The sequence below is a fragment of the Ascaphus truei genome, chromosome 2 (assembly GCF_040206685.1).
Source record: "Ascaphus truei isolate aAscTru1 chromosome 2, aAscTru1.hap1, whole genome shotgun sequence".
NCBI lineage: Eukaryota > Metazoa > Chordata > Amphibia > Anura > Ascaphidae > Ascaphus > Ascaphus truei.
Window position 1 is genome coordinate 55,802,133 of NC_134484.1, and position 12,932 is coordinate 55,815,064.

The 12,932-nt window shown below is 40.4% G+C and overlaps 1 protein-coding gene across 4 annotated transcripts in view; it reads right to left on the reverse strand.

Moving 5' to 3' along the window:
- Nucleotides 1-2,881: 2,881 nt before the first annotated feature.
- PKHD1L1 (PKHD1 like 1) overlaps nucleotides 2,882-12,932 on the reverse strand; it is a 210,357-nt gene continuing 200,306 nt past the window's right edge. For all 4 annotated transcript variants that reach the window (XM_075582424.1, XM_075582423.1, XM_075582425.1 and 1 more), the window contains 5 exons: nucleotides 11,124-11,275; nucleotides 9,830-9,979; nucleotides 7,935-8,091; nucleotides 6,718-6,921; nucleotides 2,882-3,528 (listed from right to left, as the gene is read on the reverse strand). In XM_075582424.1, the coding sequence (XP_075438539.1) occupies nucleotides 6,737-6,921; nucleotides 7,935-8,091; nucleotides 9,830-9,979; nucleotides 11,124-11,275 (644 nt within the window). In that variant the 3' untranslated portion in view covers nucleotides 2,882-3,528; nucleotides 6,718-6,736. The remainder of the gene's footprint in view (nucleotides 3,529-6,717; nucleotides 6,922-7,934; nucleotides 8,092-9,829; nucleotides 9,980-11,123; nucleotides 11,276-12,932) is intronic.

Here is a 12,932-nt window from a genome sequence, read left to right on the forward strand (position 1 = left end):
GCTTCTAATAAGGCAATGGATCAATACACACTGGTCAGTGTGTGCTCACCAAACACAAGCTATAATGCTCCAAATGTAAATAATCGCATCTCTTCTTAATAATACTCCACATGTAATCACCTATATACAGCTATTAAACTCCTGGTGCTAGAGAGCTAGCTATCATACACAGATCGTGAGAACAGTGGCTAATAGATCCCTATAGATGGTGTGGCTGTAAGTATACCTATGCACATATTCATGAATGTGCTACCACCGTCAGGAATGCTAATACCACTAAATGAACTGTGTAACGAGAGAAAACAGGCAGCTCTACCAACACCAAATGCTGCCGAGTCACCACATAAACGCCTGCCCAGTATCGAAGGGAGTACACGCGTTCAGTCTAACAGCTGGTTGCTCTGCAACTTGGAAGGCTGCCACGTCAATACCGACTGTGCACATGACATGCCGACGCGCGCGTTTCGCGATTGAAATGCTTTCTCAAGACTCAGTGTGAGGGGGAAGTCCCATTGAACATAGTATGGTTATATATGCACGATTGTGTTTCAATTGGTTTGGAGTTTCACCCTAGAGGTCTGCCCATGTAGTGCTGGTGTGCAGGCACTCATTCAGCACTACCTAATGAACACAGGCTGCCCTCAAGCTAAATAGGTTGATTTAATCACAAAAACATTGCAGCAGTACATTTTGGATGAATAAAGCACTGATGCACATGATCTCTACATCATGAGTGTAAATACGCATGGTGCTTAGAGAGTTGTGATAATGTTGATGGGGTATTCATTAACATGTGACCCCGGAGGCTAAAAATATTTAGGACTACAATCAATACGGATGAAACATAATTATGATAATAATCAGAATAGCATAATCATCTACTGTGGATAGTACTCACAGAATTAATCTGTAGGTAGATACATAAACAACCTAATAAAGACAATGTCATGGTTAATAAAAGATAATGACAGGCGAATTGGCCCCTTAAGGCAGTGTGGATAAAGTCACAGTGTATATATACACAATGTAGCTATAATATGCCACATTTATATACACTAGAGAACCGGGATCAGGTAAGTATGTGTATTGCAACTGAAGATAAATATAAAATCTAAATCACAGTGTATAAAATATAGTTGCAATATGCCATGTTTATATGTACAATAGGAGATCGAGATCAGGTGAGTGTACCCTGTGTTAGGATGGAATATGTACCTGTGGCAGGACGGCCTGTAGCCGAGGTCAGGGAACAGTCCACACGTGTAGTTTCAGGATAAATGAAAACGTTCAGTGGCTTTATTTCTCCACAGCAACATAACATGCGGGTACACTGTCCCTTTAAGCAAATAAATCCTGCTCCACGTTGGGAGAAAACTGACTAACACAGCAGTCCTAGCTAGCAGGGTGGCTGGCTAAACCATACCCAAACCGTAAGAGTCTTTTTAAACAGTCATGCAAACAAATGAAAGAAGTCTTACTTTGGCTGTAGTAAGTAGTGTACTGTATCCTTCTGGCTAGCAGCACATCTATCCATGTGCTCTCATCTGACACAGGCCGCTACTGCGGGTAACAAGATCCTTTATGTACCTTGCTGGCTCTCAGGTGTCAGCTTACATCATGATTAGCTAGCTTCCACCTGAGTTAACCCTTATGAGTGCTGGATGAAGCACTCAGACATATGTTTCCCAGGCATAACTGATAGGGGTTGACTTCACCCTGTCACAGTACCCCTATAATATAGAGGGGTGAACACTAGATGACATATATCAGTACGTAAGATATTATGGGTGAATGCATACTAGTAATTAGTATGAGGGTAGCCCCACTAAAAGAAATCTTAAATAAATGGGGTGAACACAAACCCTTCGTTCAAACCCTTAGGCGATAATGTCTGTAATGTGTATATCCATCTCGCCTCCTTCTGTAGTAAAACAGTGTCCCAGTCCCCATGTCGTCGATCCATAGAGAATTGATCTATACCAATGAATTTAACAAGGGTTAGATTGCCCTGATGTACAGAGTTCACATGTCTCGCTAAAGGTTTATCTGTCTTGTTTCGTATGGAGCCAATATGTTCCAAAACCCTTACCTTCAACGGGCGGCAGGTCTTGCCAACATATATCTTACCGCAATTGCAAATGGCTTGATAGATAACGCCAGCGGTCTGGCAATTAATAAACTTACGAATGTTGTAAGTCTTGGTTCCATTCCAGTTTGAAAAATTGCTAGTGGTGAGCATATGTTGACATGCCCTACACTTCCCACATTTAAACGACCCCTGTGGTTTAGGAGGTAGCCAGGTCCTTTTGACCTCTTCGTCAAAGTGGCTGTGAACCAGAACATCCCTGAGGGTTATGGTGTCGGCCCTTAAAATGTGCCAGTGTTTGCTGATGATGTCCCTGGCATGTTGATCCAAATAGGGGCATTGTAGAAGTGAACATTTTGATCTCTAGATCAGGGGTGTGCAAACTTTTGCTCCTGCTCCCCCTTGCCTCGTGTCCCCCGGTGCTCGCCCCCCCATCGCTCAGTGCGGGGTCATGTGACGTAATGTCACGTGACCCGCGGTGTAATTTGAAGTTGCGTTGCTATGGTAATGCGCATGTGACATCACGGCTCATGGCCCTGCGGTGTCAGTTGACGCCGCGTTACCATGGAGACACTTCCAGATGCCGACTGAAGCACGGTAAGTTGAGATTCCAGAGGCCTCACGCGATTGCCCGGCATTTAATTTTAATGCCTTGGGGAAGAGCGCAGGGCCTCTGCAACCGCCCGCACCCCCCCCCCCCAGAAAAATCTCACGCCCCCCAGTTTGCACACCCACGCTCTAGATAACAAACAAATATTTGTATGTAATAAAACCAGACTTAATAATTTTCACTCCAACATTTTTATTTATAGTACAAATAGATTCTCAGAAAAATATAAATGTATATTGTAAAACAAGAAAAAGCAAACATTTATTATCTTAAATATATTGTAATGATTTATTAATTATACTTTGTTTTAACAATTTAATCAAACATAGAAACAAATCAACATACACAATTCTATGATTGTCACACACTTAATAGTAAACTTTAGATTCTCATATACAACTTTATCTCAACTAAGTTTTCTTCTATTGAGCCTGTTTCTCATTTTAAGCAATAATGACAATTTTGAATGACAAGATACCAGCTAATCTGAATTGCATCACTTTTGCAGCTAGAATATTTTTATAAAAAAACCATCTGTAATTAAATATAGAATTTAATGTCAAAATAATGGTGATGCTTTTGTTTCACTGAAATGTAGGATAGTCATTCATAAAACAGATTATCATGACAATAATTTTTGTGTGTGTGTGTATTCTGTGATGTTAATAGTGTGTGAAACATAATGGTGTGTGTGTGTGTGTATGTGCGTTATTCAGGAATTATATTGAAAATAATAGCATTTAGTAGTATATTGTAGTATTTTCTTCTTAGACATACTTTTTCCCCCTCCATTCATTTGTTTGATTCTTTTAACGATCTACTGTTGACTGGTCTGTAAAAAATAAATATATATATATATTTTATGGCAGGGTTATGTTAAAATGAATTTACATATCACACAAATTCAAAAGCTTTAGGTAGTTACAGTATACTTTTAAGTAGTTAAATACATTTTTAAGAAGGGTTTCTTAAGGAAAAATGTTGAGGTTACTTTATTGCTAATAAAAAAAAATAGCACTATGCTCTAGGTCTACAAACGGTGCTACTACTTTATATTAATATAGTACTCTATCCATAACACAAAAATAATCAATTAAAGAAGGAAACGTAGGATCTAAGAGCACAATGGCTTGCCCTTAAATAATCAAGATAGAAAAGTATCGATGTACAAATATTTCAAAATTATTTTAACAAAAATCCATCCCTCAATACAAAATATTATGCGAGTCTTATAAAATATAAAAGGGTTTTAACAGCAACCCGTCTCCACTTGCTGCTAAAATCCTTTTATATTTTATAGAACTTGTATGATATTTTGTATTGAGGCATGAATTATTTATAAATGTAATATTGATGTAACCCCCCTTTGGGTTTATTATATTCACTTAAGAGGTTGAAGGGCTTAGAGGATTTACTCTATGGGTTGCTGCCGGGTACCGCCCCTCTCCCGTTACATGGTAGAGGGTTACTAGACAGAGATCTTAGCCACGCCCACCTTCTGGAAGGTGTTTATTCTGTCAACTGATGTAGGATATTAAAGCTGCAGACCAAGCAATATGTGTCTGTGTGTTTTTTTTAATAAATCAGTGCTGTACTATGAGAAAATACTTCTAGCATTTTTTTAAACAACTGACATTTTTAATGAATTATAGTGTAACAAGCATTTTTTGTTTCTATAGGAACCATTTACAAAGTCATATCCCCTTCCTATTCTGAAACAGGCTCTGACACACCCATGCCTCCTCTCTAGCAGTGCACCAAGTGTATCTAGTGGCTGCCTGGTCACATGATTTTCCCCACAGAACTTTGTATCTTTGGTCCTGTTCTGCTGCACAGACAGCCATTTAGTGAACACCCGAGCTGAATCTTCGCGGATCGATCGGCAACTTAGCTAATTACTTATCATTGTGTGGATTGTATTGATGCACATATTAAAGGGGGGGAGGGGAAACGGCAGCTTGGAGTGCGGATTTAAGTATAATTATAGTCACTCCCACTGTAGGTATGGTCATGTCCACCAACAGATTTCCTGTGGGCCAGTGTTTGAGTTACGACCGGGCTCCCCCCCCCTCCCAACCCGTGTCAGTGGTCTTGCGAGCCCATTTAACACATCGCAAGCCCCCTCTATTTCCCCCCCTCTTCCCATGTATTTCTTTCCCCGTCTCACTCTTATCGCTTCTCTTCCTCACTCACTCCACCCTGTCACTGCCCCCTCGTCTTACTCACCCCCCCCTCCATCAAGTACCCCACTCGCTCAATCCCGATCCCTCAATCCCCCCTTTCCGTGGCCACACACACCCACAGTAAATAATTACCCCTTGACAAAATACAAAAAAAACACCCCCCAAATATATACAAAAAACCACCCCAAATACATACCCCCCCAAATACATACAACCCCCTCACCTACCTCCCAAATACATACAAACCCCCACCCTCCTCCAAATACATACAACCCCCCACCTACCCTCCAAATACATACAAACCCCCACCCTCCTCCAAATACATACAAACCCCCCAAAACACATACAAACTACCACTCCCCAAATACATACAACCCCACCTCCCAAATACATACAAACCCCCACCCACCAAATACATACACAACAAAAACACCCCACAAATAAATACAAAATACAGACTTACCTACCTTGGGGATAATATCAGGCCTCTGGTGCCCTGGCTCTCCCACAGCTGTGTGGGCCTGACTCATGCCAGTGAGCGCCGGCATCAGAGAGAGGCCCGTAGCTGGGGAGAGCCGGGGCCCGGTGGCCGGACAAAGAAGTTGGGCCTGACTTCTTTGCCCAGTTGCCGGTCCTCACGTTGCCACCATTCCTCGGCTCTCCCTAGCCTCGGGCCTCCCTCACTGACACTGTCCCATGCCGAGCCTTTGATGGTGCACGCCGACGTCAGAGAGGCCCGGCATCAGAGGCATGGCTTGGGACAGTGTTAGTGAGGAGGCCTGCAGCTGTGGAGAGCCTGGGCCTGGCAGCAAAGAGAGGACCGGCAGCGGGGCGAAGGAGTTGGGCCCGGCCAGACGTTGGGCCCACATTCCAACGCCGGCCGGCCCCCCACAGCCACCAGGCCCGGGACACTTGTCCCGGCTCTCCCCCCGTCGGCGGCCCTAGGTATGGTGACCTGTGATGTCAAAAGTGGGTATATGTGGAGCGGTAGAAGCTTTTAGGTTCAGGTTCCGAGGCGGAGACAGAGATGAGGAATCTCATTGTATGTACTGACTCTATAGTCAGTCTAGTTTGTGTGTAACTACATCTATCAGAATGTATGGTTAACTTTATTATTTTTCAATTAAGGAACGTGTCCCTAATGGATAATAGGACCACATTATGTAGGATGAGGCGAGCCCTAACCTATACAGGGGATGTGCATGATATTCAGCAAGAGATCCCTTGAATAGGGTCTCAGAATATCATACTGGAGTTGCTCAAATGCACACCTGCATCCAATAGGTAGGGATAAGGAGGGTATCTGCACAGGCTGAAAGGATATAGATCCTTGAATGAGGGTGCACCCCTGCCAAGGATCCCGGTGGGATGTAGGAAAGCCCCAGTTGCTATGGAAGGGATTGCCAATATCCGGGATGTGAAAAGGTGACAAGCCATGTGCCTCTTTGGGATGGTGCATGAGCATCCAAAGAAGAAGTGTGTACTGTATAATGTTCTATGAATAAAGAAATCCTGTTTGTGAGAGAAAAGTTCCTGGCACCCTTTATTACCATCACAGCTTACAATACCAGCCAGCTCAGATGCCAGCACCCCCAGAAGATAAATAGCGACACTGAGCACCATATGTACATAAATAAAACACTTTGATGTGACTCTCCTTTTGAGCCGGGCAAGAAGGGTTAAATTTAAATATCGACACAGTTTTCCAGCTTAATTATTTCATGGCAAGCCTATCCCCCCTAGTTCTAAACATATATCTCTACATTTAAAGTATGCATGTTTGGGATGTATGAAGGCCCAGTCTTTCATAGTAAATAAAAATGAACAATACAACTTACCGTTAACCCATTATCCTGCTCACACAATGTCCAGAACTACTTTTAGCCCTAGTAGAAGAACAGTTAAAACACCAAATGTCTGGAAAGGACTGTGAGTGGCTGCAGCTGAGTTGCCTGGTGTTTCGGGGGCTGTGACTTTAGCACTGAAGGATTTTGTTTGTGCATAGACATTGTTGAGTTCAAATTCAAAATTGTAGTTAGTGCCTATAATAAGACAAACGTTTTCTCACGTTAACACAAATGGCACGTCGATTTCCTTATTACTTTGGTGGGATTAAGCAACTCATTATAGTCATAGACAGCACCATTTTCTTTTTCATTATTGACCATTCGGTTTTTTTTTAATGTTCATTATTACAAGCAAAAGATTGGGACATTTTATAAGACCTCCAACAACACTTAGGGTAACTACTACATTAATCAGCTGGGTTATGTTACAATGTTGGGATACCCCTGCCATTAAATAAGGAGCTCTACCTGTAATTTTACCATTGTAATTTCAAATAGATTTCATTATCTGTATGATTTAACTACGCAAATTAAAATCTAAGACTTCCAATGTTTGGATTGGTAAAATAAATATGACACAGTTTCTCTTTCTTTGTTGAGTGGGGCCAAACAAATCATGTAATATAACCCCCCCTGGCATGATTGGAATTGCCGGTCATGGTATCCACCTTTGTTATCAAATATATGGTCTATTTCCCAAAAACTGTACTAAACAACTAGCTGTTTTAATGTGTGGGATTCCTAATTATTCCTATTAAAAAAACCTCTACATTTAAATCAACATATTTTAAATAATGATAGATATACATGTGAGGCGATATATCATCTGAGATCTGACTCCAAAAGACTGTTCATGGTCCCAAGGTTCAACAAAGTATCCAACCGCTCCTCCTCTTACCGTGCACCCAAAACTGGAACAACCTACCGGAGACTCTCACAGCCACCACCAGTCTAGGTTCTTTCAAAACTAAAGCTGTCTCACATTTTAATCTGGTCTGTAACTGTTTCATACGCCTATAATATATTATCTTTAACTGTGCATGCAATGTCTTGTATATAATGTATACCCTGTTCACTTATATAACTGTATTTGTAACCATGTATTTGTCATCATAACTCTGTGCCCAGGACATACTTGAAAACGAGAGGTAGCTCTCAATGTATTACTTCCTGGTAAAACATTTTATGAATAAATCTATAATCTGTACCTGGTAGTTTTAGAACAAGGTCGGTATAATTGGCCCAGCAGCTGCTGAATGAAACAGTCCAAGTCCCACCAATCCCATCGCTGACATAGTTGTTGTTCGCATCTTTTAGTTTGGCCGTCAGCAACAATGAGCTTGTACCGACAGAGACACAATTTCCCTAAAAATGTAATGTTGACACAAAATGTAGGCACGGTGACAAAGTAATTTGTTACGTTCTAAGGAAGTGATAATAATAATCTAGTCATACTACATAGTCACGTTTCGAAGTATTCAAGCAGCAGTTCTCTCCATAGTCTTATATATATTTTTATTCACCATTGAATTTGCTGGTAAAATGAACACATGGAATGACACCATCTGCTATTTACATTTTTTTTTTAATCAGGGGTGGCTAACTCCAGTCCTTAAGGGCCACCAACAGGTCAGGTTTTCAGTAAATCCCTGCTTCAGCACAGGTGTCTTAGTCACCTGTGCTGAAGCAGGGATATCCTGAAAACCTGACCTGTTGGTGGCCTTTGAGGACTGGAGTTGACCTCTCCTGTTCTATATGCAGCTCTCTGTTGGCCTGCAGAAGTGAGGCTTACCCAGCTGCAATAATATCAGAAGGTACATTTTGCAGTAATAGGAGGTAAGAGGTTCAATTCTAAAGATTTTCTGTTTGGCATACTGTACAAAGTATAAAGAATACTCTGAATATTTCTGTTCATTTCATTTCTTTAGTGCCCATTTTTAATAACAGAAGAATACAATAATATTTCCATCCTACACTTTTTGGGGGGGGAATAAAACATTACAACTTTGAAATTATTATACGATCAATATGATTAAAATATTAGGATCTGGTGGACTTTGATTTGTTTATTATTTTAGCAAATGAAAATAACACTTGCGACCACATTTGCATGTTTCAGACAGGTCTGCAACCCTGCCTTTCCCCATTTTCTCTTAGCATACAAGGCTTCCACAGCAGCCAGGGATTCTGGGTAATGACATGCAAATGAGCACGCGTAGTATGTCACTCTTTAATTCTTGTCCATTTCTTATTTTAAGCCCTTCTGACCCAACCATACCCATATTGGGACCAGTTTGACACCGACAACCACTATCACAATTATGATTATTAACAAACTATATGGCTGAAAAATAGGGCAGTACCGTTTCTTTTTTGGGCTTACTTTGTGGACACTGTGGCAGAGTCAAGCTGCAAAAAGTCAATTTTCATAGAACAAGAAGCTAAGAGTGACACATTTTATGTGCTCATACAATGACCATCCACGGAGTCATTTTTTAGTGCTTTCAATGTATTATTCATTTATTAGCGCAAGTTATCTGAGCATTTGTCATCTATACCAATAGGCAAAAGAAAATGTAACTTGTATTTGAATGCACACTGTTGAGAGCACTGACATTATGGACTTCAACATTAGAAGTGATGTCATTAATAACGAACAGTGTTAAAAAAATGGCCTACTGGCATCACTTTTGATGTGTGACAAGGCAGATTAAGGCCCCTATTCAATATACTGTGAGGCTGTTTCCCAGTGCTGGACTTAGATCAACTCCATTTAAATGAATGCACCAAAATCATCTCCATTACAACAATATCCAGTAGGGGCCTGCATCCTTGTACCCGTACTGTAGTATACGGTACTGTGACTTTAGGTGAGTCTGACAGTGCATGCCTCAAATATTCTGTTTAGTACTGCTCTCATTCTGCAGAACTAACTACAATTAGGCATATATTCACAATCAAACATGACCGTTCTAACAATGTCATCCACTGACATAAGTATGAGAACAAATACGTTTAAAAAAAAAAAAAGCAAATGATTGAAAGCACAGATAGATAGTGGACATATTGTTTTTATTAATTCAGAGCTGTATACAAATCTTACATTGGAATCCAGAGCCATTACTGCAGGTTGTTGGGAAAAGAGTTGCCCTGGTAATCCGGCCACCGGCTCAACAATGACTTTAAGGGTTGACACAGCGGCCAAATAATTTTCAGGTGAAGACTGGGTCCTATCAATGGTTACTGATGCCACCTGAAAGATATTTTTACTGATTATAGTAAAACAAAGCTACAGTGTAAAAGTAAAAGATTGGTAAACGACTCACACAGACATACTGTACGTGGCCTCATTTTTAACATACCCACGGAACCACACCTCCCAACAAACAGTCCCACTGATTGAGGTTTGTATACTATATCCTTCAAAAGGTAACTTTAAAAACAAGGCACAAAATATATTCATCTTATAACTGAACAGAAAATAGATTGTATCAGGACCCGCTATTTATTCCAAATTTTGGCAACTCATATCACTCATCCAACTGCCCGTTTTGATTTAATGCCACTTAAACAGTTTTGCACATAGTCCCTTGTTTACTTGTTTACTTACAATAGCACAACTAACATGGTCAGTTTGCCATTGCAACACTAGGGTACAAGTTTCAGAAAGGAACCTGACATAATATGTCATTATTTCTCTTAATGTTTACAAATGCAAAAACAAATAAAACTGATGTATTACAATTTTAACACTGACCTGCATCACAACCTCAACAGAGAAACTAATGAAGTTATAATCAGACTTAAACATCTATTGATTTTGATTTATTTTAAGGCAAAATCTATTGATTTTGATTTATTTTAAGGCATACGTGAAATAAATTCTAAAGTGTGAAAATGTAACATCTATATACATACATACAGGCATACCCCGCATTAACGTACGCAATGGGACCGGAGCATGTATGTAAAGCGAAAATGTACTTAAAGTGAAGCACTACCTTTTCCCACTTATCGATGCATGTACTGTACTGCAATCATCATATACGTGCATAACTGATGTAAATAATGCATTTGTAACAGGCTCTATAGTCTCCCCGCTTGCGCACAGCTTCGGTACAGGTAGGGAGCCGGTATTGCTGTTCAGGACGTGCTGACAGGCGCATGCGTGAGCTGCCGTTTGCCTATTGGGCGATATGTACTTACTCGCGAGTGTACTTAAAGTGAGTGTACTTAAAGCGGGGTATGCCTGTACATACATACATACATACATACATACATACATACATACATACACACATACATATTGATCATTGAAATCAAGAAGAAATGCAGCAGTTTTTTTTGTTTTTTTTAAGAATTGTTATACTTTAAGCATGTAGGGTACAATAATTTACCTCATTCCAGGACTCATCACTTGGAGAAGGAACAGGGTCAGAAACAGACAATGAAGCCACAGTAACATTTAGGTAAGAACTAAGACTTCCATTAATAGCAGCCGCTGCCAGGCTTTGGGTGATGCGCTGAAAATCAGTGTATTTCAGCTCACCTGTAGAGAACATAGCACATAAAGGTTGATGAGGGGTGCCATGTTATACTCTGTACATTTTAAGTATAATCTGTTTGGTGTAACATTTTCAAAGGCAATTTTATAATGTCTTAACACAGTATGTTTACAATTCCTTTAATCCAAAAACAAAGCAAACATGTACTGTAGTCCTTTTCTGTCTTAAATAGTATGGATTCACTGGATGATCAGAGAAATACAGATATGTACAGTATGCATGTATCTACATATGTTTAAGTAACAATCCCAAAAATAATTACTGACAAATAATGCCCTGGCTGGAGGAATTGAAAGCCTAAAGCGAAGCCAGGGCATTTTTGGCCAGTAATGCCCTGATTTTAGGGGATCATTATTAGTATAGACTAAATGTATGTTTTTTCATGTATTTTCAATAATATAGACACCTTTGTATAGTCCTATTGATTTATTTCAACATAACATTCTGCATTTTTTTTCAACTTTTACTTATTCTTTATAAGGATTGTACATTTGCATTAAAAACAAAACCTGAGATTCCCTACAGAGATTCCACAAAGTCTGGGGTCCCTGGTACAGTCGAAGAGCTAATGGTCAAAGCGACTTAAGCTTAGGCTACGGTCCCATTGGTCACGGCTGCATGCGCGCCGGAGCGTCTGGCTGCGCGTGCACCCATTTCAGCCACGACCTGTGGTCTGCGGTTGTGCTTGCAGTGGAGTGCAAGAGATCTGACGGGGAGGCATTGCAGGGGCGCGGCCATGATGTCACGCTGCTGGTTCGCCCTCATTGACTGAACCGCCGCCGTGATGTGGCCAATGCTCGGCCGCCGCACCAAAAATCTTGTCTTTTGGCCAAGGCGGTCGTGCATCGTGCCTTATGAAGGTTGTCCTCTGGTGCATGGCGCGCATTCTGTAGTGTGCGCCGTAGCGTGCACAGCAGCAGCCACTGGGGACCTAGCCTTACTTACATGATACCTTTCTTCCCTCCTTCTAGTACCACAAATGGAGACCCTCAACATACTGAACTCAAAGATAGCCGTCTACTTCTGTAAAACAATGATAGCCTCGAGGACAGAACACTTATTATATTCACTCGTATGTATCTATTTAAGCAAACGCACACTGTTTCTCTTGTCCCCTATGTCCCTTCTGCTCCTTGCAACTTCTGCATGTGACTAACTATGGCTCAGCCAAGGTTTAATTAGATATATTGTACTTTGATTATTTCATTCTATTTGGACAAACGTCCTCCCTTTGTTTTCTATCCTCTTTCTTCACTCCTCTTTTTAATATATAAAAAAAAATCCTTAATAAAATCAAGTTGAAAAAATAAAAACACCTTTTGAAAATGTTTTAGAGAGAGATCATTCATTGATGTTAAATTATTTCTATCAAAATGTAGGGAAATGTTTTGAAATGTGTGAATTTTTTACAAGGACAGCTGATAAGACGCTTTGTTTGTAATTTGTGTGTTTGAAATGCACAGTTCCATCGCTGCAATCATTCTTTGCCTTTTAGAGGAGTATGATGCACTGTTTTCGCTCTAATTCTGTGCTTTCTATAGACCTGAGAAAGCAGTGCCTATTTTGCTGAAAATGTTCAATTGATTGATATATATATCAATTTTTTTAAAAAAATTTTAGTTGGTCTATTTTTGCACCATA